Below are 26,654 nucleotides of genomic sequence, written 5' to 3'. Positions count from 1 at the left end.
TTGGCGACCTTCAATGTTAGTGTCCCAAAGAAATAAATCTATGGCAAGGCAAGTTTATACGTAGAGATGAATTTGTACACAAGCCAATTCAATGTGCTTCACACAACAGGAAAGAAATCAGACATGACAAGAATCACAGCTATTTTATTTAGCTTAGATTTGAACATTGTCAGAGTTGAAGCCTGTCTCACATCTTCAGGAAGACTGTTCCAGATTTTAGCTGCATAAAACTGAAACACAGATTCCCCATGTTTTGTCCTGACTCTGGGCACCAGCAGGAGGCCGGTCCCTGAGGTCCTCAGAGTCCGTGATGGTTCATATGGTACTAACATGTCCGAGATGTACTTTGGTGCTAGGCCATGGAGAGACTTACACACAATTAGAGCTGCTTTAAAGTCTCTTCTCTGAGCCACAGGGGCCAGTGCAGAGACCTGAGAACAGGACTAATGTGATCATACTTCCTGGTTCTAGTCAGGACCCGAGCAGCAGTGTTCTGGATGTACTGCAGCTGTTTTACAGCTCGTTTGGAGAGACCAGTGAGCAGGCCGTTACAGTAGTCTAATCTACTGGAGACAAACGCATGGATAAGTCTCTCTAAATCTGGTTTTGACACTATATTTTTTTATTTTGGCAATGTTTTTTTAGATGGTAAAAAGCTGCTGATGTTATTGATTTGATGTGGCTGTTGAAGTTCAAGTCTGAGTCCATTATTACCCCCAGATTTCTAACTTGGTTTTTAGGTTTTAGAGCGAGACTCTGGAGGTGACCGCTAACACTTTCTCTTTGTTTCTGTGGGCCAAAAACGATGATTTCAGTCTTGTCTGAGTTCAGCTGGAGAAAGTTGTTTTGCATCCACACACTGATCTGTTGGATGCAGTGACAGAGTGAATCCTCTGGTCCATATTCACCTGCCGATAGTGAAACATAGATCTGACTCGTCTGCATAATTGTGATAGGACACATTTTCACTGCGTATCAGCTGACCTAACGGCAGCATGTAGAGGTTGAACAGAAGGGGTCCCAGGACTGACCCTTGGGGCACTCCACAGGTCAGGGTCATGTGGTCTGAGACAGTTACCATTTTCAACAAAGCACTTCCTGTCTTCCAGATAGGACCTTAACCAGTTTAGGGCAGTGCCAGTGATGCCCACCCAGTCCTCTAGTCTCTGTAAGAGGATCCCATGATCGACAGTGTCAAAAGCAGCACTCAGATCTAACAGAATTAAGACTGAGGCTTTGTCAGAGTTCAGGCGGATGTCATTTGTCACCTTGACAAGAGCAGTCTCAGTGCTGTGATGAGGTGTAAAATCTGACAGGAAAACATCAAATGAGTTGTTTATTAAGAAGAAATCAGTGAGCTGTTGGTATGGATGTAAGTGGAATAAATAAAAGGTTAAAAATGAAATAGGAGCAGATTGGAGAGTTTTGTTGTTTCCACATGAAAGCCTATGTATGAGAGAGCAAACGGCCTGAAAAAACAAAAAGGTTTGGCCTTGAAACTGAGACTGGTAAACTGGTACGCACCTGATCTGACAGTGGCTTTTCTTCTGTTAGCTGTCTGTTGTACACGGTTTTGTCTGCAACACACAGAGTATATCATTCAAATACATGATTAAAATAAACATCTTTAAGGTGCATTGTGTAACTTTTCTTTGTGTTTTCATTTGAATTTTAAGTGATATGGCATTAAACATATCTAAGTGTTTTACTGCTCAATAGTACCTAGAAAAACCTGCATTCTTACTGTTAATGGGTTCTCCTCTCCACAGATCTGACCTGTAACTTGGCCTGTTGGCGTCGCCGGCTTGTATCGATTGCAATAGATTAATTTTCTGTGGAACTGGGTGACCACTTGTCCCTCTTTCCGCTGCCCCTTTAGTCCCTTGTTCCTCGTTCCACTTATTTAGAGAATGTCCCACATTGATGCGACATTAATAGTTTAAAAAGTAATATTTACGCTGAAAACATGACTGTGACTTTCAGGGTTACAATATGTTGACACCCATAGCCCGATACTGTGCACTGTTCTGCATAATAAAGTGTAACAAGTCAAAATAATAGCAATAGTAGTTATTTTTTTAGACGGACCCCATAACGGAGCAGTGCCATCACATTTTGTGCCGTGTCTTCTTCACACTAAAGTGGCATAAAAAAAGAAGAAGCTGTATGTCTCGTCTGGCTTTTCTTTAAGCAGTTAGACGGCCCAAATTAAACAACGGCTCCACAAAAGAAAATACTGGCATAAAATCATAATATTGGAGGTTAAATGTCCCACTGGTTTCAACAACATGTCCCACTTAATCTACAAGTTGCGATGGACCATTCCCAGGCAAAGCAATAACATCTCCATGGAGACCAACACATGACCGACCCTCCATCAGAAAAGTTACACAGTGCATCTTTAGTAAAAACAATACACGACTAACATTCAATATGAGGATGGACAAACACAGCATATAAACATATATATAAATGGATATATAGATGTAGAAATGGTACATGTGTTTCTTTGTTATTGAAATGTCATGGTAAACGCTGGACTTGATGTTCTCCCTCACCACAGCAAAGGCAGAGCTAAATCGGATTAACCCACAGAAGATTAGACCGGGGCTAAAATAGACCAAGGGCCGCCGCGTGGGGCCAGGCCGGCGGCGTGAAAACCCCGTCACGCACCGCTGAGCATGGAGCACAAGTTTACCCACTTTTACTTTTGTTTCCACGACAATAATAAAAGCACGAAAGGAGAACTGACTATATAGAGAACAGACAAAAGAACATTCAGGAACAAAATATACCCTGCATTGATTACAAAAACAGCAAAATGTCAACACAATTCACAAAAACAGATGCATGTATAAAATTATTTACAATTTTTGAGATTTAAATGGGCTACCTTTTAAATTAGGAGTTTGTCTAGATACTTTTTTTTTCTTCTTCATTCAACATTGTAACAGCATAGTAGATGCCTTTGATTCAACGTGAGCAATAAAAATGGAGCAAAATCCAATATTTTAGCATGTTTTCGGTGATGTTTGAATGCACTTAAAGGCAATTTCTCCCATTCTGAGTCGAGAGCGCAGCTCGACACGCCGAATCATTAAGTTTCACGTCGGCAGCTTTGTTTTAAATCGCGTGTTGTTGTTCACTCACCCTCCGCTGACGCTGGAGTGGGAAAGGCGTGCGTCTGGATCACTACATTCAGAGCAAAAAGCTGGATAAACACGACAAAAGCGACGTGTTTGATCGCCATCCTGTTAGACTGTGGCGGCTGTGGAAAGCTCCTGCCCGGATCTGAATCTGTAGTCTTTGTGCTGAAACAGTGGACAGCTCCCGAGGCGGCGCTCGCTCTCTCCGCGCGTAGCCGCTCTTTGGGTCGCTGTGGGCGGGGAGAGGATGTGCAGATCTCCGCTGTGGTGGGTCGCGTGGAAAGCAGGTCAGTGTTGTGTGTGATTGTGACCCCCGCGCGTGTGTGTGTGAGAGAGCCGCAGCATCAGCACCGACAGTAAAGCAGAGCGGAGGCTGGAGGACCCGCCCACAAGAGGAGGAGCACTGCAAAACCTGGCGGACAATTAGTGACCGCAGCCACTGACCATGGGCCTAATGACATAAACACGAGCATCTACAAACCGCTGAGATCATTAATAATGTTCAAAAAGCTCAAATGTGGTCATAAACTACTGCTTTAGCAAGAATTTTCCACAGTATAGGACCTTTCTCCAGATTTGACCTAACATGGCCTCGTGGCACCACCTTCAGTAGCCTACATTTGGTTGGTCTTTGAGGGAGAACAGTAATTTGCTTCTTTTTTTTTTCAGAAACATTGTTGTCTCAAAAATACAAGGTTTTGTATGATATCTTCTTGGTTGTCTCTAACATGGTTTTAGTTTCGTTACAGGACATTCAGTTCATTTACTCTGCCAACACAACGACTGGACAAAAACTGTACATTTCAGAGGTTTGAAGACCTTTAAATGAACATTGCAAACACTGCACATATCAGACCTATTTAAAAAAGATTGTATTAGAACATTGAAGTGTATGCTTCTCTTGTAATGTATGCAATTCTGTTTTAGGTGGGGATACAAACAACAAACCTGCCCATCTCCCTGAAGAGTGATACTTTAATGCCAGACTGTGGAACATTCCAGGTAAAGCATGAGAACAAGCAGGTGTCTGATCCTCCAACAGAAACGTTATATAGTGGCCCTCCACCACCAGAATGCTTAGTAAGGTTAATTTTAGGCTCATAATAATCAATATTAAACATTGAATAGTTTGGACTGAAAGTCCTGATAAATTATTAGTTTATAAAATTGCAGACTTTGTACACACCCTTTTCCATTGCCGTCTGCTTGATGAACATACACTTGTTTTTGCTCAACAAATCAATCACTGGCTGTGGGCTGACTGTCCAGTGACAACGAAATCCACATCAATACAGACTGTACAATCGAGTGTCAGAAATCTATCTTTTTAGACAAATCTATGTCTTTTGAAGGTCACAGCAGCTATGTTTTCAAAAACAATTTTCACCATTTACGGAACATAACTATACTTTGGTAAATTTGATCAAATACTGATTTTGATACGATTGTCTATTATTTTGTTTTGTCTTGTTTGGACTTTTGTAATTCTCTTTTTACTTGTTCAAACAAATCCTCAATGTCTGCAAGAAGTAAAAACGCAAACAAACACACATCGCTCCAACGTTATCTTCATTGCATTGTTTTCTTATTCAATTTCATTTTGATTTCAAGCGTGTAACGTGTAGCGCTCTGAACAGACAGGCTCCTCAGCATCAGTGACTTGCTGTGTCTTGCACTTCTAGCTTGTTTTGTGCCTCCTTGAAAATGAGATGGCACATCTCAAGGGGCTTTCTACAAATACATTTCAAATTTCTAGCCGGGCCCTCCGGTCGTCAGATCAGGGCTCTTGACCGTCCAAAAGGAATGCCCTGCCCATGGCGAATTCTGTGGATTCTTTTAAAAAGCAGGTAAAGACACCTTTATTAAGACAAGCTTTTGGTTGATTGATGGCTATGTCTCTATTCTTTACTGTACTTTTTCATGTTGTTTTTATTGCTCTCTGTAAAAACACACTTTTACTCACTTCATATACAACTGAAGCGTTGTTTTTTTTTCCTCCGGCCAGACCCAAACTAACCAATGACAGTCTATTGCACTTTCTTCTTAGGTTGAGGTTTTAAGGCTTATTATATCATAGCTACCTATATTTGCTTCCCTATTGTGCTCCATGTTTACTCAGTTGTCTGTTACGTCTGTCTCTTATTCAGGGCCGTGCACTTTCACAGATGAAGTGACATTAGAATAGACGGACCCTGGTTTAAAATGCTTGCATATGAACGATTATTATTTTGCATCTGCAGTCCCAATAACTCAGGGGGTTTAGTCAACAGAAAAGAACCCCAGACTAAGCAATTATTCCTGATCAGCTTTTACAGTGCAGCAGGAGGAGCCTGGCCTCGCACTCTGCCCTCCATGCGTCACACAATCTGCGTCACGGTTGTAGATCTTCCACTGTCCTGTCAATAGAAACAACCTTTATTAAAACAGGCGCATGGGGACAATAGCACTTTTATTGAATCAGCTTTTATTACCTCTTGTTTTCATGGAGCTAATTACGCAGCGTGCAGTCTCTTATCATCACATCAGAAGCTTTTTCCCAGAACTGACCTGATCGTTTCATTTGGCACATGATGTATGCAGCTCAGAAGGAAAGATGTGAACGAGCTGGTTATTGTGCCATAATGAATGTGCCGTGAGTTTACAAGGATCTACCGGTAGTTTCCAACACTTTTTTCATCACGAGTTCCCCCTAACTCAGCTACTATGAACATACATGATTACTTTTGTTGTAGTATTTGTCCATTATTACTATTATGTGTGTTTGGTTCGAATGATATTGAAGTCCGAAATCCTCCAAAACATTCATTGTGGAACATTTTTATATTCAAAACTATTCCATCTCACTGCATTTAATAAGTAATATTAAAAAAAAATAGATAAACTTAAGTGTTGCTTTTCAATTGCTCCAAATGCAATTTTGAGCATAAATCAGTGGTTCACATAGATTTTTAGATAATTATTACAGGAAACAAACAAACAAACAAACACAACATAGCATGGTCAAATATTAAAAGCAAACATGTAAATAATACTAATACTGCGCTACTTTATAATAACTATACTTTACTGGCTTAAAGAAAGCATGAACAAACACGTAAGTCATATTTTATTAAGAATGATTCAGGCGTAGTAAGTTCTTCATTGAGTGGTTGAGAGTTAGAACTGTCAGGGTGTTCATCGTTTTATGTTGCAACTTAACACTATGTTTGTGAAGTGTGTTCAATCACAATGGCAATAAACCTTTTCTGATTCTGATTAAGTCATTTTCAAGCTTGAATCATTCTTAATTCAATTACGTTTCCTCGAAGGGCAACAGTGAATAGACTTTGTCTTGGTTCATGCTTTTAAAAGTCTAATTATCATAAAATGTTACTACTAATACTAATAATAATGTCAATCATCAATAATGATGTAATTGTATTGTTGCTTTTGACTTCACATATTGACATAATGGATTTTATGGCTAGGTTTTAAGCTTTATGTGTATACATAATTATACATATTGATTGAGCTTGTGTGGTTTATAGAGCCACAGAAAAAGTTAAGATAAGATATTCCTTTATTGTCCCACATGGGGAAATTCCATTGATGCAACGCAGGTAGATACAGAGTTAGATACAGAAGAAAAGAACAAATAACTTATAGGAAGTTTGAAAAACACTCTCAGTAGAAGATCTCTTATAAAAATCTTAGGATGTCCGTCGGGATAACGTGACGATCTCCGGGTAAGACGACTGTTCTCCGCAGTTTCATGAGTTCCTCCTTTGTGGAAACGCGGTACGGCGCCGGCCGGGGGGGGCGCAGGGGGGCCGGGGGGGCTCGGAGCCAGGGCACATCGCGATGACACGACGAAAACACTCAATCCAGCCGAACAAAGTCAAAACAAGTTGAATTAAAGCGATTCCAGTGCGTGTCCCGATCATTCATGAAGTTCCTCTTTTATATAAACGTGTACCGGCGGCATACTGTACGTCAGGACGGCCGGAGGGCGCGGGGGGGCCGGGGGCTAGCTCAGAGCTAGCGCACATCACGACGAAAACACTCAATAATCCAGCCGAACAAAGTCAAAACAAGTTGAATTAAAGCGATTCCAGTGCGTGTCCCGATCATTCATGAAGTTCCTCTTTTATATAAACGTGTACCGGCGGCATACTGTACGTCAGGACGGCCGGAGGGCGCGGGGGGGCCGGGGGCTAGCTCAGAGCTAGCGCACATCACGACGAAAACACTCAATAATCCAGCCGAACAAAGTCAAAAACAAGTTAAATTAAAGCGATTCCAGCACGTGCCCCTATTGTACAAGTAAAGTAGATTTTTTTTTACAAAATACAAAAGATAAAGCACAATAAGTGTGAAAAAAGTGTGAGAAAAGAGCGGAGCGTTTACACCGGGCTGCCAGCTGGACCGGCGCCTTTGCAAAGCTTTTTAGTTTTCTATAAAAGCTAAAAAACGTCAAGGTCAAAGAGTTGTATGTTTGTTTTTAACTGTGACTCACGTTGGATGAGGAAAAGCAGATGGAGGCGAATGTGTTTTTCAATTGAATCAGTGACAATGTGGCTCAATGCTATGCTTGAATTCAATTAAATGTTCTAAATGTACCAATTTCCAACTCTGAATTGTCACTTGTTGCCTGGTTTGTCCATTTGTCTTTGTATTTACATTTTTTTTTTGTATGAAACGGTGCACAGGCTTCTCATTTCTGACATGACAACGCGTCAGTTTTGAAGCTTAAATCCGTGTTGCTGTGTTTGTGTTGGAAACGGAGCAGAGACCTGAGGCTTCCTATTGTCTCCCTCCCACTCGAGTGTGTAGGCAAAGGCTCGGATCGTACGCCGTGTTCTTGTGCTGTTGTTGCAGTGAGAGACGCGCTGCCGGCTGTCGACGAATACTCTGCGGACACTGTGCAAATGTGGCCACAAATGCTCAAGTGTTTATCGCGCGGATCTTGATTCACACAATGAATACGACGCTATTTAACTTGATTGTATTGTGGAGAAGCACGTCACAATTTTAGTCTTGCGATTATTGTGAGAAGAAACGGCACGATTTTATTCGATAGTTCACGATTATGGACCGAAGAGTTGCTTTAAATAAATTGTCTAATAGATCGTTCATCGTGTGTGAGCAGTTTTGTCAAATCAAACAATTCTGAATGAGACAGTTATGTTCATTTTACACAAACAGCCAGAGAAAAGGTGCTTTGAATTTAAAGTTGTGTTTTTTTTGCCTCTAAAAAGGTTACTATTGTATTTTTCTTTAGTTCACATGATTATTTTGTGCTCTGAACAGTCGTGTTTATATAGACACAGGGAGAACATGTAAACTGCACATGTTCGTGTTCGTGTTGTGAAGGTAAAAGTACATTTCCCATTCATTTTTCTCATAATCTGAAGCTTATAGGCAGGTTACAACCATTTAAGAAGTGACTAATGCTTCACACAGTTGTTTTCAGTCAAAAAACACATTTAAACCTTAAAATGTTGTGAAATGTTTTCATGACCTAGTGATTTCTAAAGTTTCATAAACAGATTTTAAATGGAACAATGTAAGTCGTGTAGTATTTAGTTCCTGAATATAGCTTATTAACTCCCTGCACGCTTTCAACGTTTCATTGCATCTAAATATTTACTATTTTTTAGTAAATGGGGGGAAAAAATATGGCAACTTTACTTTCTGTTGGACAAACTTTACAAGATCTTCTGAATGGAATATACAAAGAAAACCAATCCCTGGATAAAAGATGATACTATATATATTTCAACTCGGTCAAAGCGTCTCATTCACTGCAGCTCGTGTGATGCAGGTGCTCTTATTGTTCTGGCTGGTCAGTGTGGAGCCTCTTGCAGAGTAGAACAAAGGGCACACGACTGATCATGTAACATTTATGAAGCAGGTCTATAAATAAATGCTATCAATAGTAAATGAAGCTGGTGTGATTCAGTGTTTTGCAACTCAGTGAGCTCATTAAATGTACAGAACTCATGATCTACCAACAAAAAATGTGAATTTACCGTTTAATTTAATTTAATTTCTGTGGCAAAAAACACTGTTCGTTATGTTACTCGTTATAGGCATCAAACTGATCTACATATTAGTAATTCGGTCTGTAGATTGAGTGATTGTCTGAGGTTTATTTCTGTTGTATTGCACAGGTATTTTCTGGCACACAGAGATGTTGCAATAGTTGGCAATGGAAGCGTAATAACATAAAGCAGTTTGCAGAAAATTGCTCAATGGTTGTAACACTGTAGACAAAATATAAACACAGAGGATTCTTCAGCCTAACGTGTTTGTAATGTGCAATCAACGGACGTGTAGAGTAGAGAAAATGATATTACTCAAGTAGAAGTAAAAGTAATGGTCCAAGAAATGACTCAAGAAAAAGTTAAGACTTAAAAAGAGTCATTTTAAAGGGAAAATATTATTACCGGTAAACATTATTTCTATTGTTATTAGCCTTTAAAACATGCTCTTGAGTACCTTTAGTTCAGCAGGTCAGGATGTACCCCGCCTAAGGCCCGCAGTCACTGGGATAGGCTCCAGTCACCCACGACCCCGAAAGGGAACAAGCGGTAGAAAATGGATGGATGGATGGATCAGCCTTTTTCCAACACGGCAAACTGTGTAATTCCCTCGTGCAGCCAGTAGATGGCGGGACCACTCAACAGTTCATGACACACATTTCATAGAACATGCGTTTTTGTTTACTTCCTGGTCTCAGCACGCAATTGTACTGATCATGATAAGACGGTAGAAAGTCTCAGAGCGAGACTGGCGATGATGATTTATACATTTAACAACAGCAAAGAAGATTCTCATGTCAATTAATGTCAAAGTATCAAGTTATCGAGAAGCTGCAGCACGGACTGTTTTTGACTGTCGGAGGGGAGAGGATTTTTTAACCAGGATTTCTCAAACTAGCGCTAATGAAGCTACATGCTGCTCCAGGCATGTTTTTAATGAGGGAACAAGAAAATGAATGTTGCACAATATGTGTGCTTTAAGAATGAATGTCATTGGAAGAACAAAACATTAAATAAAACACAAAATCAGTTTCTTCACTTCTAAAGGACGAAAACAAATTAAAATCTTACGGAATGGTGAAAGAAACACAAATGCTCAAATCATAATTTCGACATAAAGCTCCTGTCACTTGTAGATTTACTCACAATGGAAAGAGGAAGCAGTAAAAAGAAATATTACTCAAGTAGGAGTAAAAGTATAGTGTGTAAAAGTTACTCCAAGAAGTACAATTTCTTGAAAAAGTTACTCAAATAAATGTAACTTGTAAAACTGAGTACCACAATGCTTGGTAATGATCTATAACATATCTCAAATGAAGTTGCAAAACAGACATCTAAATCCCCAAGATAACGTTGTGTTTTACATTTAATAACTGGAGTGAAAATGATGACTTTGCTTCCTCAGCTCTGTCTCTGGACTGACGCCAAACACAGAGCTACATTTGCTCTCAGACTTTATGTGAGGAGGAGGGAAAGATAAATCAAGACATCTAATCATCTAAAGCGGTCTGTGGCGCGGGTTCATCAGTTTTATTTATAGAAAATGCACAGCCTCATTTTCATGTTCCCTCAGAAAAGAGCACAAAGACTGACCTCTGGTGGTCAAAGGAGGTAAATCTCCTCAGGCTCAACACTGTTCTGAATCTGAATTACTGTCAGTGAAGAAGCCAGAAATGAGTGATGGCAAAACAGTGAATGATAATAAAAAAAATACAATATAACAACATAACAATATAACAATATAACAATATAGTCTCAAAACAGGCTGTCATCACCAAACTGATTTTAATCACATTTTTGTTGAAACGAGGACTATCTACATCAGCTCTTAATGTTAAATGACAAAAAATGCTTTCAATAATGCAAAATATGTAGATAAGAAAAGCTTTACTGAATGCTGCACATGTCCCCCTCAGGAATCCTGGAGCTGAATAATATTTAATTTCATACAATTACTTTCATGTTGTTCCTCCCTCAGTCCTCCAGAGGGCACTACATGCAAACTTTAGTGGGAGTTTCATTTTAGTTGTCTTTTCTTGGTCAAATAGATTATCTAAAGTTTACTGTGCGCAATCATTTTATGTCACTCCAGAACAACTTGATTTCCTGATTCACACTGTAGAGCACTGTATAAACTATGATTTGACATAAGAACAGCCAATGGAGAAAAATAAGGCCTATATTTCTTTTATTATCATTGTAAATCTAGTCACATAATCAGCTAGACTTTGATTTGCCTTAACAAGACTGACTAAAATACTTAATTCATAACAAACATGTAGTTTATTAAGCAGTATTCAGGCTTAATAACTACTTAATTAAGGTTAGGGTTGGAAATGATGGTTAGGGTATTAGTGAAGTGATTACTAAACCTGAATCATCCTTAAAAAAACTATTTGTTCACTATGATTTAAGTCATTGTTCATGCTTTGCTAAGGCAGGAATACGTGTCGTCAGTCAAGGCAAGACTGAAAGTGTCTGAAACCTGAACTAAATCAATGACTAGATCTAAAACAAGGAGTGAGTTTAAATCAGAGGTGTCCAAACTTTCTTTTTTTCACAGTGGGCCACATATGAAAGTTGCCTGAGTCGTATTTGAACAAATCGGATGCGTGCTGTTCACACTAACCAGAAAAAAAAACAGGTCACATATGGACAAAACAAAAATTTACCTGCTGTGAACGTAGCCTATGTGTCTGTAATTTAGTGATGGAGTCTTGGATATAAATGACATTTCTTTGTGTCATTCAGCTTTCTTAACGCTTTCTGACTCTTTTTTTCTCCAACACAATCTCCAGAGAAATGCCTCGAGTGGCTCAGACACTGAAGCACAAATGTCCTTTTATGACTTGGACAAACCCCACCAGCAGAGACAGTGTTAGGCAGAGTTCACACTGTGGTGGTTTACGTGCGATTGGTAATTGTGGTCGGCCTCACCAAGTTAAACATTGTCGAGTAGAAAAATCACCCTTTGAGTCAAAAGTGTGGGGAGTTTGTTTTGAATTAGTTCCAGTGGTTTGTTTGATTGACAGGAAAGTGTGAATAAAATAATATGATGTGGCAGTTTTTGGCCACTAGAGGGCTATATTAGGCTATTATGGATCCAATTCACTTTTTATAACATTTTAATCATTTGAAATGCAACAGCAGCCGTAATAAAGCCGTTGTACGTATGTTTATTTATAGATTCCTTATTATCTTGTCCAAATGTGACTTTTTTTTTATTACATGGGACTTTGGCTTGAGCCTCAAATTGTAGTAAGAGTATTTAAAAAAAGTTTTCTTCCTGGAGCGTTTTCTGATAATGGAGCTGCAGTTCTCAATATTTTTCAAACACACTGATATCACATGTCAAGATCCCAGAGAGAATAAACTCATGTGATGCTCTGAAGCGCAGAATGTGTGGACAGAGCTTAAAAAGGCGGGTGAAATAAATAACGTTTATTGTTGTTTAGCTGACAGAATGGAAAACATTTAGCAGATCTTTTTGCAGGAGGGTTATTGTAAGACCAAGGAATATGTTTCAATTGGACTCCTGTGTTTTATTCTTAGTTTTGTATTTTTGAAGCTCATTAAGGTTTAAGTTAGGTTCTTATTTACGTCCGGGTGTAGTTTTTGATCAGTCCGATAAATCTCCAGGTCATTGTCAGGAAAGGTACATTTTTGTCCCGTTAATGTGATTTTTTTGTACTTTCCAGTCTATGGACTCCTCCAGTGATAGTGTCATCCCTTGATTTTCCACCAGTTTGTCGGGGAACACTACTGCGCATTGAGCTATGAAATAAATTGAAATAAATTGTACTTTCGCTGAACAGATTCACACAGGAACCAAACTGAACAATTTTCCATTTTGTGTGTTTTCCTGAACAAACTTCTGAAACAGAAAAGAAACTAAAACCATTGCCACTTACAGATGGTGTGATTTGATCATTATTAGAGGATGGCGTGCCGAGGTATCTTATAAACACTGGTGTATTTGGTGTGTGGGGGAAGTGCCTGCCCCTTACCCTGGGGCAGGCACTTCTCTGTATGGAAATAGAAGGGTTCTGACCAACAAAATCCAACAGTTTTTATGCAGAATAAATGCTGCTCTAATGAAGTTTAAATCAGGTAAAATGTCTTTCTTTTCTTTTCCAAGGATTTTCACATAGTCTTTATCAGAAATGACAATGTCGCATAAATTGGAGGTCAGGGAAGGACATTCAGCAAATTGTTGGTCCTCAAACTCGCAACGCTGAGGCCAGCTGGACATAACCTGACATATGTGCTGCTGCTTTAACCACTCGACCAGCGTTAATGCATTAACAGACCGCTGCCAGTGGCTCCTATTATGAATCAAAAACCACATCAAGACCAGCTAAGTCAGCCTTCCCATTTTGCAGAGAGAAAAGTGAGGGCTGAACAGTAAATTAAGCAAAATGCAGTCCAAATAACCGCCCCCATAATTTACTCGCGGCTCCGTCTTGTGAGTGGGTGGTCTCCATTTTTGGTGTTCCCCTGAGGGTAGTCGTTGTCATGCAAAACTGGACATCCACACTTCCTGCCAAAGTAAGTCATCTGGACCCGCACCAGCACCAGATACATCTCAGCGGAGTTTAATGGGCCGTAAATGACAAATCGCCGATCACAAACTCCTCACAGTCGCAGAGTACACGGTTTGGAGAAGGTTTCAAATGGAGAGGAAACCAGAAGTCTGCAGCTCTCATCATGGTCACTGCCCACGCTTACATTTACGGGGCGAAGCTTAAGCTGGTTCTTTAGTATTTCATGCATGAGAGAGATGTGAAACAGTCTTCAGCGTTGCCATACTAACGTTACCTCAGCAAAAATGAGAAAATCCTGGCTTTGTGGTCGGATAAGAGCTTTTGAAAAACTGAAAGATTGTTGAAACCACTTTTAGCCAGCGTCACAGGCTTGACAGTTTGTGAAAAGTAGCCAAATATTCAAAACCAATAGATTGGATTCATCACAATAGATTCAACAACGCATTGATGTAGTTTTAGTCCCTATGTCTTCAAATTCTCAAGTTAAAAGTCCAGCAGAACCAATTTTTCAAAAATAAATTGTGATAAATAATTTAAACCTGCCATTTTTTCTGCTGTAAGTTGTTTTTGATTCTAATAAAAAATAATGAAAGTTTTCTTATAAAATAATATTTAGCATATTGAAAGGCGCACTTAAAAGTCTTCAATTTCCTCAAAAATCGTCAGTGCGCTTTATAATCCAGTGCGGATTATAAAGTGCACTGGATTATTTCTGGTTGCGTTAACTGACCTCGAAGAGATTTTGTGTGGTACACGGTGTGTAAAGAAGACTCGGGACACGAGAGACTCAAGCACATCTAGAAGCACGTTTACGGTACTTCAGATCCGGAAGTCCCAACCACACGTATGCAAAGGAACCCGAAAGGAACAGTAGACCGCTACACACGGCGCTCGCGGCGCGCTGTCAAAATGTAAACTACATTATACGTCAGGAACAACGCGGACACCTAAAAAAAGGACCTCGAATTAAGGACCCCAAGATGGCTCCTGCCAAGAGACCTTGGATCTATTATATTATTGCAAGAGACGGGCTTACGCAGACTTTAAACTCTGAGCTCAAGTATCATTCAACTGTGGTCCGAGCTTTCACGAAGGCCGGAATCATCACTGAAGGTTACAGCGGCGACACTCGCATAATGACGAGATGGTTCCGGGGATGAGGGATGTACGGCATCCAGCCCAACTGTTTAACTCGGACACTGAAGATGAAGAATTTGAGGGATTTGTGGATGAGAAATGAACTGAATAAACGAGTGTATTGTGTTGTATTTTACGTGTTATACTTGAGCAAGTCTGGGAGTTGTTGTAAATACTCTCAGTAATGTTTGAAAAATTGATAAGAATGAGTTAAACGTGTTTAATAAAGCTCAACGGACTGACTTATCTGTCTGTTTGGTTTCGCTTAATGCGTTTTACAGTCCAGTGCGCTTTATATATGAACAATTATCCATAATAGACCATTTATTGACGGTGCGCTTTATAATCCGGTGCGCCTTTTCATGCGCATGAATTCAAACACATGCTTCAGTAAAACTAAATGACAGTCAGATGGCGCAGCTCCGCAGATGGGGCAGCTCCGCAGGTGGCGCAGCTCCGCAGGTGGCGCAGCTCCGCAGGTGGCGCAGCTCCGCAGGTGGCGCAGCTCCGCAGATGGGGCAGCCCGACAGATGGCGCAGCTCCGCAGATGGGGCAGCTCCGCAGATGGGGCAGCTCCGCAGGTGGGGCAGCTCCGCAGGTGGCGCAGCTCCGCAGATGGCGCAGCCCCGCAGATGGGGCAGCCCCGCAGATGGGGCAGCCCGACAGATGGCGCAGCTCCGCAGATGGTGCAGCTCCACAGGTGGCGCAGCTCCGCAGATGGGGCAGCCCCGCAGATGGTGCAGCTCCACAGGTGGCGCAGCTCCGCAGATGGGGCAGCTCCGCAGATGGGGCAGCTCCGCAGATGGGGCAGCTCCGCAGATGGGGCAGCTCCGCAGGTGGCGCAGCTCCGCAGGTGGCGCAGCTCCGCAGATGGCGCAGCCCCGCAGATGGGGCAGCCCCGCAGATGGGGCAGCCCGACAGATGGCGCAGCTCCGCAGATGGTGCAGCTCCACAGGTGGCGCAGCTCCGCAGATGGGGCAGCCCCGCAGATGGGGCAGCTCCGCAGGTGGCGCAGCTCCGCAGATGGCGCAGCTCCACAGGTGGCGCAGCTGCGCAGATAGCGCAGCCCCGCAGAGCCACTTTTACTTTTGTACTTCATTACTTTCCACCACTTTTATATACGCAATGTATATAAACGTTTACATATTTGACCGACAAAACCAAATTTGATGGCGTTATCATATCACTTTCTCTTATCCTTCTCTCACACTAACCAATAGGGACAAATGATATAATCTGTTTACAAATGTATCTGTTCATTAATATGCCATTCTTAATATTTACATTTATGTAGCCTTATGAGTAATGCAGAGCCACAGGTGAGGATACTGTAGGTTATCATTTAGCAGGACATCACAAGTTATCCTCAAATTACCTGGTTTATGGTTAATATCTTTGTAATTTCTGAATGCAATTTAGAGCTTGGGAACAAATGACTAAAAGCGACCGCTCGTGACCAAATCCGCCATTTTGTTGCAGAAGAGCAAATTGGTAATTACATTTATCACTCCACAATGACAGAATACCTTTGAATGGCTTAAACCCTCAAACTAAACATTCCACACTGACACAATCCTGAGCTCTGTTGTGTGAAAAAAGCCCCATAACTTCACGAAAGTTTGGTTTACCAGAGATCTTTAATAAAAGTGTTACACCTTTGTTGTAGACAGACACAGCAGGAACACACAACATGTCGCACACCCCGCACGAACGCACACACGGCGCAACACAAACGCACACATGTTTTTTGGCCATTTTGTACAGTACACTAGAGCTCAGAAAAGAAGGGAAAGGAGTCGCTGTGCTTTTGCCGTAAGCTTCCCCCCCCGTGTGCAGCTGCAGCAAAAACCCGCTGTGTTTGGAGAATGTTTCCCTGGATGACGACACCGGCGGGACGTTACAGAGTCCAGAGTCCAGAGTCCAGAGGCGGAGGCAGAGTCCAGAGACGGAGGCGGAGGCAGAGTCCAGAGACGGAGGCAGAGGCAGAGTCCAGAGACGGAGGCGGAGGCAGAGTCCAGAGACAGAGGCGGAGGCAGAGTCCAGAGGCGGAGGCAGCGTCCAGAGGCGGAGGCAGAGGGGGGCTTTACAGAGGGGAGACGGCACAGTTTGGGAAGGATAACTCGTCTTATCTGCATCGCTGTAAACCAAGACGTTTTAAACCTGTTGTTGCTGCGAGTCGACACGATTACAATGTCAAGGCAGTCCCTGGTACGCTTCATTATTGTCCATGATGGAAAATGGGTGCTGGATGGGTGATGGCGAAGTACCCAAAGGAAATCCACCCCAAACACAAGGAGAATTATGTAACATCAACTGTAAAAAAAAAAGAGTCCAGGAATCAAACCGTTAATGAGACATTAACAAAAGGACATGAATATTTAAAAGACATTTGCTATAGCCTTCTGGACAAAGGGTTTTAAGCTCCTAAATTCAAGAAAGATTATGTTCCAGCTGCTGAACAATATCTAACTTATCTATGTTTTCTTTTGCCCTCTTTTAACAGTTGTTTGTCCGTTTTTCATTCTTTTAACTTTAGCTGTGTTATTTTTCTGTTTGTAGCACTGTTTTGCACTGAACACTTTTGATTCATTTAATGTCTATTATAGAGTGGATGACGTGTGTGTGGGGTCAGCACTCTCAAAACTGTAAAACAAATGGACCTGCTTGCACAAATAAAGCAACCTGAACCTGAATAAGACGTGAGCTTGGCCATTGTGAGTAATGAGCACCTAAACTGAGCAATGTTCAATCAACCATAGTTATCTCAAACAAAAGCAAGTAATAGTGGCTGTGTTATAAGGTCAAGTTGTAAAGTTCAGATTTTAAAATTATGGTGGAAACTGACACGTAAAATCTCTTGGCATTTGATAATAGACAGTAGACCGGGCCTGTGGTGACATCGTGACATCGTTTCATATTAGACGGGGGGATTGATACCAGAATAACAAGATATTGATAGTGAATGAGATTTTATTTTTTTTAAATTGTCACGCAAAAAAAATAATAATCATACTTTACATTTCAACAACAAAAAAAAGAAAGAAAGAAAAAAATTATAATAATCATAAATTATATTATTTTATCTTAGGTTATCTGCACATATATTTAATGTTTAAGCTGGTGTGGAGTGAAGATAATGATTACAATGACAATTTGCCAAGATGAAATTCTTTGTGGCCGATGAGTTTCGATTGCATTTTAATTCAAAACTGATTGTTGTTGGTATTGGATCGATATTGTGATGATTGCCATAGTATCATTTGGTGTCGGATTGAAACGAGAATCACAATTTCATATGGACTTTCTTCTACATTTAACCTTGAGTAGTGGATCAATGCCAAGTTTAATGGAGAAAATAATGATATCTGTGGAATAAACTTGGTGCACGAGTTGTAAACGTGATCACCCAAAATCAACGTTTTTGAAATCCACAATCCAAACTTAAATATGATTAAAAACATGGATAACTAGTTCACAACTGATTTGCAACGACATTCCCATCAGGACAAACAAAACCACAATTTCACATTAAGACACCGAAATCCGCCTTTGTGAGAAATTCGCTCACATTTTCAGAAAAGATTCGGACGCCTCCCCTCTGTAAAAAAAACAAAGACAAAAAACCCCAAGTATGCTGCAGAGAAGAGAAGGGCAACAGGACATGTCAGGAGTGGCTCAGGAAGAGGTCAAAGTTCAGGGGTTAAAGCGTTCCTTCGTCCAGCAGTTTGTTGACGCCGTTGCAGATTTTCCGTAGCGACACTCTGTACTCCTCCTGGTCTCCGTACAGCTCCGTCAAATACTCCACGTGGGCAAAATGGTTGAAGACGTGGTCGATTCTGGCGTGCGATCTTGGCGTCAGATGTTGCTCGACAATGGCGTGAAGCAGGTCCCTACACTCCAAAAGCAACTCCGAAAGGATATTCCTGTCAAACGTGTAATCGACTTCGTAGAACGAGACCGCCGTCATGGCCGCCTGGTTCATTTTCTTCTTGAAGCGCTCCACCGTGTCCAGCTCGTCGGGACTGAACTGGTGGTTGCGGTACAGGATGCCGATTTTGAGCGCGATTTTGATGACGTCTTTGATGATTTTGTGCGCCTCCTTCTTGCTTTTGGTGAACTCGCGGCTGGTTTTGTAGAGCTCGTCCAGGATCTCGCTGCTCGTGTCGTCCGTTAGCATGTTGGCCACCACCATCGTCGCCATCTTGCTCAGGATCTTCTTCTGAGCTTGTAAGGCCAGCGAGCGCGAGTTGAAGCTCTCCTGTCCTGAAGAGAGAAGGGAGAAGGGAGATAATTAGTTTAGAGAGCGAGGGGGTCAAATTATTGATTGTGTCCGGAGTTTGAAAGGTCATGACAATGTCGCACTCTGATTGAGGTTGTATGTCATTTGGAGTGGCACATGCGCGGGCAGTTCGATGCTATATATGTAGCGTAAGCACTCACACGTTCACACAAACCACATCACTGGAACTAAACCCAAACTAAACCTGGACTAGATCAGGACTAAACCAAGAAAAGGATCAGCTACATCTGACGAAACTCAACCAAGTGTATGTGGCGTGGCAGTGGTGCAGTGGCTACAGTTTTGGCCCAGGAGCCATGAGTTCAAAGGGGTTGAAAGGTTACAATGATTTATGTGTTCAGTGGTGGTGGTTTCCAGTTCTTAACCAGCCCTTACATCAGAAAAATTAGCACCAATTTGTTGGTTTTATTTCCATACCACAATTCCATTCATATATGTGATCTTTCTACTATCACATTCCCGCAAATATATGTGCTGACCAGACAATACCCCAGAGACCCCTGCAGTGTGTGGTGGCCCCCAGGTTGGAAAGCACTGATTTGGGTATTAAATGCATTTTCTTCAAATAATTAAATGTCTATGCCTCTATGGGGTTTTAAAACGTTGTCGGCTCAGCAGTAATTAGTGTTTGACATAACATATTCCGTAAAGCATCGGCGCCAATACCCATTCTCTTTGTAAAAACAGGTCATTTTACTATTGGAAAACTCATGCTGTTAGAGATGAATGATTTGGGAAGGAAATGTCCATCTACTGTGACACAGACGTAGATGCTATTCTTATTATTGTCCAATCCACACCAACTCTCACACATCAGATCCTAAACCTGGGGCAGATAATTTTCTAAATGTAAAATGTATTTAATTCTGTCTAAATATTTTCTAGCAAAGTATATATATATATATTATATATATATATATATATATATATATATATATATATATATATATATATATATATATATATATATATAAGTTGGGTAAACCATATTTAAATAGCATTTTCCATTTGTCACAACATTTAACACAAACTATCAACGGAACAAAAACATTTATGAGTAAAATTGAACATAAATTATCATTTGACACTATCTTGACATTTCTCACGTTCTCATGTTTCTAACTTTCTGAGGAAAATGGAAGAGCGATGGAGACATTTGCGTGACCTTTTAGAGTTACATTGGGACAATCCATTCTGACGCGTTCAGCAGCTACAGATCTTGAGCATTAGAAATATTACACACAAGTATTCAATTTAGAAACAATTAAAAAGTTATATTAGCATTGGAGTCAGTAAAGACAGATTCAATCAATGTCTTTAAACCACTTAACTTTTAAACCATCTTTCCACAGATTTGACTTGCAACTTGCACTGATAGTGACATGTACTTGTCTCCATGGAGACAAGCACGTGTCACCATGAATGTGGAACATTCATGTCAATGTAATAACATCTTCACAGAACTCTAAAAATTAACTCTGTCTTTATTGTGACAATGAAAGAACAACATATATTATTTATAGGTTATAATTAATTTATCTATTTCATTTTAGGTTTGAAGACAAAACAATCCATGAAACAAATGATGGTATTATTCCAAATTCAACGCTTTGAATAATAAGTAAGCAGCAACCAACACCTATATTTAAACATTTATTATAGATTTGTTGTTACGTTTAGTGCACTGAGGTCGCTTTCATACTCATTCAGGTTTGAGCCTGGTTTAAATCAAATCACACCCTCACTCACACACTAACATAATGACCATAAGGGGGAGAACAACAGTTGAGAAAACACCATCAGAGGAGCCGTTGTCTGCTGCCCCAGGAGCAGAGAGTCGCCCACAGCCACAGGACAGACACAGTGCCCAGAGGAGAGAGATGAGGCACACACCAAACCTCCACTAGGGGCCCACGAGCCAGGCCCCAGCAGTCATAGCCGACAACCGGCCCTGGTACAGAGGTTTAGTCCTGTTCTGGTCCTAGTCCTAGTCCTGGTGTGTACAGATGTGAACAAGAGTGGGGTTGAATCACAGTGAAGAAAAGGTCTGATTATTCCACACACAACAGAAAAACACACAGTTTAGTTTAGTTTAGTCTTTTTCCAAAAATTCCAACTAATGACCACAAAAAGGAAGCCACAAACAATGAACAACAGCTGCTATTTTCCCTAAACAATGAACAGACCCTTGCGTTTTTAAAAAATCCACAGGGAAATCTTGAATCTTTTTATGTTAATCTTCCCACAGTTAAGAGCCAGGGTTTAAGAGACATTTTTATAAAGACAACAAATCCTTAGAGGCTCTAGATAAGGCCATTCTATCGTTAATGTAAGTGTTATGAGCACTGGGCTTGATCAGCTAACCCCACATGTTTACACAGAAAAGATGAAGCTCATCCGGAATGACATGGTTTATAACTCCCTCTGACCCAATCAAATAAATAAGAACACATCCCCACGCAGTTTTCTCAGATGTTGCTGTAGCCGTGTGTTACAAGTAAGTACATTTGCGCCAGCTTTGAGTCAATATAGATTTATAATATCAAACGTTTCAAAAAGCAGTGAAAACCAAAAAGTAAGAATTAGGGCTGAAAGATAAACCGCAAACGAATCAAAAACGCAATTACAAAAGATGCAACTAAATATTCTTATTTTGTATAAAAACTGCCAATCCTGTAGCTTAGATTTGTACAAATATACATGTGATTCTTTTTTTTATTTTGTTTGTTTTTTGATGATACATGTTTAGTTATAAAATATAACAGCCACTTTTCAAAAGTAACAATATCTGCTGCTTGTTATCAGTTTGGCAGTGTCCCACAGGAAAAAAGTTTTCTTTAAATAAGCTATTTTAGATCAATATAGCCAGTTTACAATTACAAAATGTAAAATGAGGACCTACTTATGTTATAGTTCAATACTAAGTACCTGAAAAATGTGCAACATTATTGCAGTATATATGTTTAGCATGTATTCAAGGGGTTTTATTGTAACAGAAACTGATCTGGACTGTAATTTGGCCTCTGGTGGTGTAACCTGCTTTTCTCCATGGAGTAAATAGGTTTAATGCCACATTGTGGAACATTCAGGGCAAAGCAATAGCATCTTCATGGAGACAACAAGTTATAAGAAAAGTCATACAGCAACATACTAAACAAACTATTTTTAAGAAACCCAGCTGACTCATGTACTTTTGACATCCAAAACTGAAAGGTCACAATGGAAACATACCATCTGGATGGCTGACAATCCACCTACAACTCCTGCAAATTCTGCAGAGTTATGAATAAACCAGGAAGCCAGAGACGTTCACTGCGCCAATGGGCAGCTCTCCATCAAAAATAAACAGCAGCTGGTTTGGACTGCCCTCCATAACCTGACAAATTTAATGAAATTCACCAACACTGTTTTAGTTAGAGGTTATATTGTCCACAAGACATGATCAGAGTCAGAAAAAAACAACTTCATAGTGGATAAAAATAATGTTGATAACAATGTCACCATTTTAGAAAAATAAAAAGAGGCAAAAAAAGACAATAAAAAATACAAATGATAGAAAATATAAACATTTTACTCATTCAACGTTTGTGTAATACTTCTATTAAGATATTTCAGCGCGTTTTATCACAATTCTGATGAATTGCTGAATATTATACATTATAATCTTAATTCCCGATACATTTTCGGCCATTTTTGTCGCCTCCCCCTCGTCACAGCCAGCTGAAATAGAAGACATATTACTGAGTGTCCCATGGCTTCTTCGCACAGAGGATGTTAAAAACGGCAGATTACATGTTGAAGTAACTGGATCCTAAAACCACTTCAAACTGCAGAGTGGGTCTAAAAGTGTTATGGGTGCGTCTGTCCTGCGGTGGACGGCGTGTGGTGGGACAGAGGGAGGACCAGCTGCTGTGGAGAACACTGAACATGTGAGTTAGATAAGGACCTGGTTAAAAAACCATTGAACCACTGTTTGAACTGTCCTGTATCTTGTTTTATCATCAGGGCAAATACCAGTCGGAACAAAGGTATATATTGTTTTTATTGGCTGACAATATGTATCTTCTGTCTCTACCCAGTGGTAAAACTGTGGTACTATACATACTGTATCAACATTAGATGGCCCTGTTCATTAAACAAGTATAGCTGCTTATAAAAAAGTTTTGAAACTATTTTTTTACACAGTTTCCTCTAAAACTAATCTTCTTTGATCCCTGTAATGTGCCATCACAATCCTATTGTTTGCAGGCTGCAGCTCCCTTGTCCTTGATGAGTACCTGATTAGCATCTGAATGAAAAAAACATGGTTGTACTGTGCCAGAAGAACCTTAAATCTTAAACCTCCATTCCTGTTTAAAGAGGAAATCTCACACAATCTCTCTCTAACAAAAATGGTCCTGGATAAATTCAGAAATAATGCAGGAAGTTTGTCTTGATTTAGCCCTATAATGCAGTTCACTTCTGATTCTGTCCAAATGTATAAACCAACTTTCTGCCACCTCTTCATTTTCTCCAGAATATCTTAAAACGGCAGCACACATGGGAGACAAGACAAGTCATTTTAGCTGCCACCCTGACTGACACACATGCGATAAACAGTAATATCCTGCAGCAGATGTGCTTTTCCCGGGGCGTCCTGTCACTGCTGTCTCTCCCACGCCGTCAGAGCAGTGAGTCCGGGGGCGAAGACGAGTCCTACTGAGCCCCTGCACATGAGGCCAACTCAAAAAAGACCGCCTCCTTTGTTTGTGATAAATGAAAACGGACAAGAGAATACGGCTCATAACAACCTCCCAAAAGACCAAGAGAAGATAAAATCATCTTGATATGAAGAGGAGCTGACATTTTAGGCAGTTGTTTGTAGCTCCATGACATTTATATCTTATTTAATGAGTGCACAATTATATGTAAGGGAACTGATTCATGAGTTTTTAATAAGGTCATAACTCTTTTCCCTGAGCATTAGTTTACTCAAAGTTGTATTTCGATTGATTCATGTATATTTGAGTAATTTAACTTGTAATCCTGGTTTAGTCCCAGTCCAGTTATAACTGGTGTATATTCAACAAGTGAGCAAGAGTTCAGGTGGTGGTCACACTAATGTTAATCCAAGACGGACAAGCAAACCATTATCACCCAGTGTGCAAGATCCAGTCATAAGACACTAAATAAGATCATTTCAGTCTCATTAACCTCCTCACACTTGTTTCATATCTTATGTCATGCATCATAGAGGTTTTTTAACAAAATTTTGGTCTATTGTATTAAAATATAATATATGAATAAAATGATGATACACTGATTGTATTATACCAACAATGATGCAGACAGGCAAGTTTTTTTGTGGAGCACAATTCGTACACAAGACAATTCAAAGTGCTTCACACAAAAGGAAAATCACAAAGACATGACAAAAATCACAAAACCTTCATTTCTATTCATTCAATTTAACAATGTTGTTGATATGAATCATACATTTTGTCCGTGCTTAGTGATCCGCCAGATGGAAAACCAAATCTATTGGACCACATTGGAAGACACTCCAGACACTCTTTCCCATATTTATTTGCCAGTGAGACAGGCGTCTCCGGGATGGACACATGACTTTTAAATTGATTCTTTCCCATGTTTGACCGTCCCTAGACGTCAACGCGCTGTCTGCCTCTGCACACGTCTGTGCTGAGCATATCTTTTACGACGACTCCACCTTATGTGTGGCGCTTTTGTATCTTTGATGACAGACCCAGTCTCGTCTGCCCCCCCTAAACTAATTGTCCCAGACAAAACTGGACCAGAGCTTTTTAGTGTTTAAACGCCAATTACCTACCCTCTTTATACCTGGAGTTTCCAGCTACCCAACAGCACCCCATTGGGGCTGGAGGTGCAATATGAAGGGCAGTCCAAATGGCTCTTAAGGAAGCCCTGGCTTTTAAAAAAAATATTTGGCCATCTTAAATGTGATTGTGGCACATACATACATACGTCATAAATACAAACATACATAGGCAAGTTTATATGTGATTCTACTGTTTTTTTGTGAAGCCTTATGATTGCACCAACAGCCACGCAATAAAGACTGAAGAAGGATGAATTGCATTACACAACAGCAGGTTGGTTTTAATAAGGATCATCACAATGCTATAACAAAAAGCTGAATAGCCTTTGCATAAAACAGGCCATTTAAGGACAAATTGTTGAGTTGCTTCCTAATTCCTCCCCCAGACAACAGGTACATGATGAAAAGCTCATTGTTTCTCACCTGTCAGTGGCATAATGCCACATCAGTGACAATATCAAAAGTTAATGCCACATCATTGTTAATATCATTTACAGATAGAGCCTCGGTTGTTCTAGCGTTACTCGCCACACCAGGAAGTAGAGCAGTGCTTTTCATTGGCCCCATCAACAGACTGCTCTTTGTGGATGTCATTTCCTGTTGGTCTGAAGCAGCTCTTTGTTCCCGCGTCAATGATATCCACAAACTGGCTGCGATAGATTTCTAAAATGCTGGCAAACTGATAAAAGTGACTCAGCTCTATAAAGCTGGCCCTGTTCTGACCGTGACCAAGCAAAACCAGGTCTAGTCCAAGTGCATACCGGATGACCAAAAGTGCACGTCTTCTTTAAAGGACACCTCTTATGAACTGTTTGTTTTGTTATTGGCCTTTAAACATGCTGTGCGGTACCTCTGCTTTGGCATCTCATGTTTTATAAAGAAGGAATCTACTGAAAGCACACCGTACATTATCTGTGAAGTGAGCCTTCTCAAGATTTATGTTAGCACTCCACCTACAGGCAGCTGATGGAATTACCAATAGAGAACAAACAAAAAGTAAGCATGAAAAATGTGTGGACTTAAAAACAGCTCAGAAGGATCTCTACCATGAGGTCACAAGTGTTTTCTAAGGCTCAGAGGAGACACTTAAACAAACTAAATTCATCAGACAAGCATGAATAAAGCTAAATACAACTCCAGATTTGCTTTTGCTGTTGAGGGAACAGTGTTATAACATAATTAAAAACTAAAAAGGGTACATTTTACATTATATGAGTGTATGTTCCATAGTATAGCATTGACTTATTTATCTATGTTTGTTCAGTGCATGTGTTCTTATTGCCTTAAAATCATGCATTCTAACTAGCAGTTGACAGACTCCACCAGAAAAGATAAATTGTGCATCTTTAAAATGTAATTGTTCAGAAATATTGGACTTAGATTTAAGCTACAGACACATTGAACACTACTGTTTTCTATGTTTACCCTCTGCAGAGAAGCATTGACTAAAGCGATGCGAGGTACAAATCAGGCGATGAGGTGCAACACACTTTTTTCAGTGTTTTGGCCGAATCGAGCGGCGCGAATGAGGCGAACGGCATCAAATCATTTTTATTTGGACACTGGACAATAAAATGCTGTTTGTCAGCCAGTTCCTCTGGGCATTTATAGTAACAGCCACTGCAGACACATACTGTATACTGAGGTTCAAAAGTTCAATGTAAGCAT

The 26,654-nt window shown here is 40.4% G+C and overlaps 2 protein-coding genes across 3 annotated transcripts in view; both read right to left on the bottom strand.

Moving 5' to 3' along the window:
• The window catches only part of scg3 (secretogranin III), a 45,374-nt gene extending 41,939 nt beyond the window's left edge, over nucleotides 1-3,435 (bottom strand). For both annotated transcript variants that reach the window (XM_072464963.1, XM_072464964.1), the window contains exons 1-2: nucleotides 3,151-3,435; nucleotides 1,525-1,577 (exon numbers count right to left, since the gene is read on the bottom strand). In XM_072464963.1, the coding sequence (XP_072321064.1) occupies nucleotides 1,525-1,577; nucleotides 3,151-3,250 (153 nt within the window). In that variant the 5' untranslated portion in view covers nucleotides 3,251-3,435. The remainder of the gene's footprint in view (nucleotides 1-1,524; nucleotides 1,578-3,150) is intronic.
• Nucleotides 3,436-18,248: 14,813 nt separating this feature from the next.
• tnfaip8l3 (tumor necrosis factor, alpha-induced protein 8-like 3) overlaps nucleotides 18,249-26,654 on the bottom strand; it is a 52,913-nt gene continuing 44,507 nt past the window's right edge. Inside the window, exon 2 of the mRNA XM_072465608.1 lies at nucleotides 18,249-19,113. Within this exon, the coding sequence (XP_072321709.1) occupies nucleotides 18,551-19,113 (563 nt within the window). The 3' untranslated portion in view covers nucleotides 18,249-18,550. The remainder of the gene's footprint in view (nucleotides 19,114-26,654) is intronic.

Source organism: Eucyclogobius newberryi, unplaced genomic scaffold, assembly GCF_026437365.1.
Source record: "Eucyclogobius newberryi isolate DKJ021-1_F unplaced genomic scaffold, fEucNew1.0.hap1 SCAF_5, whole genome shotgun sequence".
Lineage (NCBI taxonomy): Eukaryota > Metazoa > Chordata > Actinopteri > Gobiiformes > Gobiidae > Eucyclogobius > Eucyclogobius newberryi.
The sequence above is the reverse complement of the archived record's forward strand: the minus strand, read 5'-3'. Positions and strand labels throughout refer to the sequence as shown.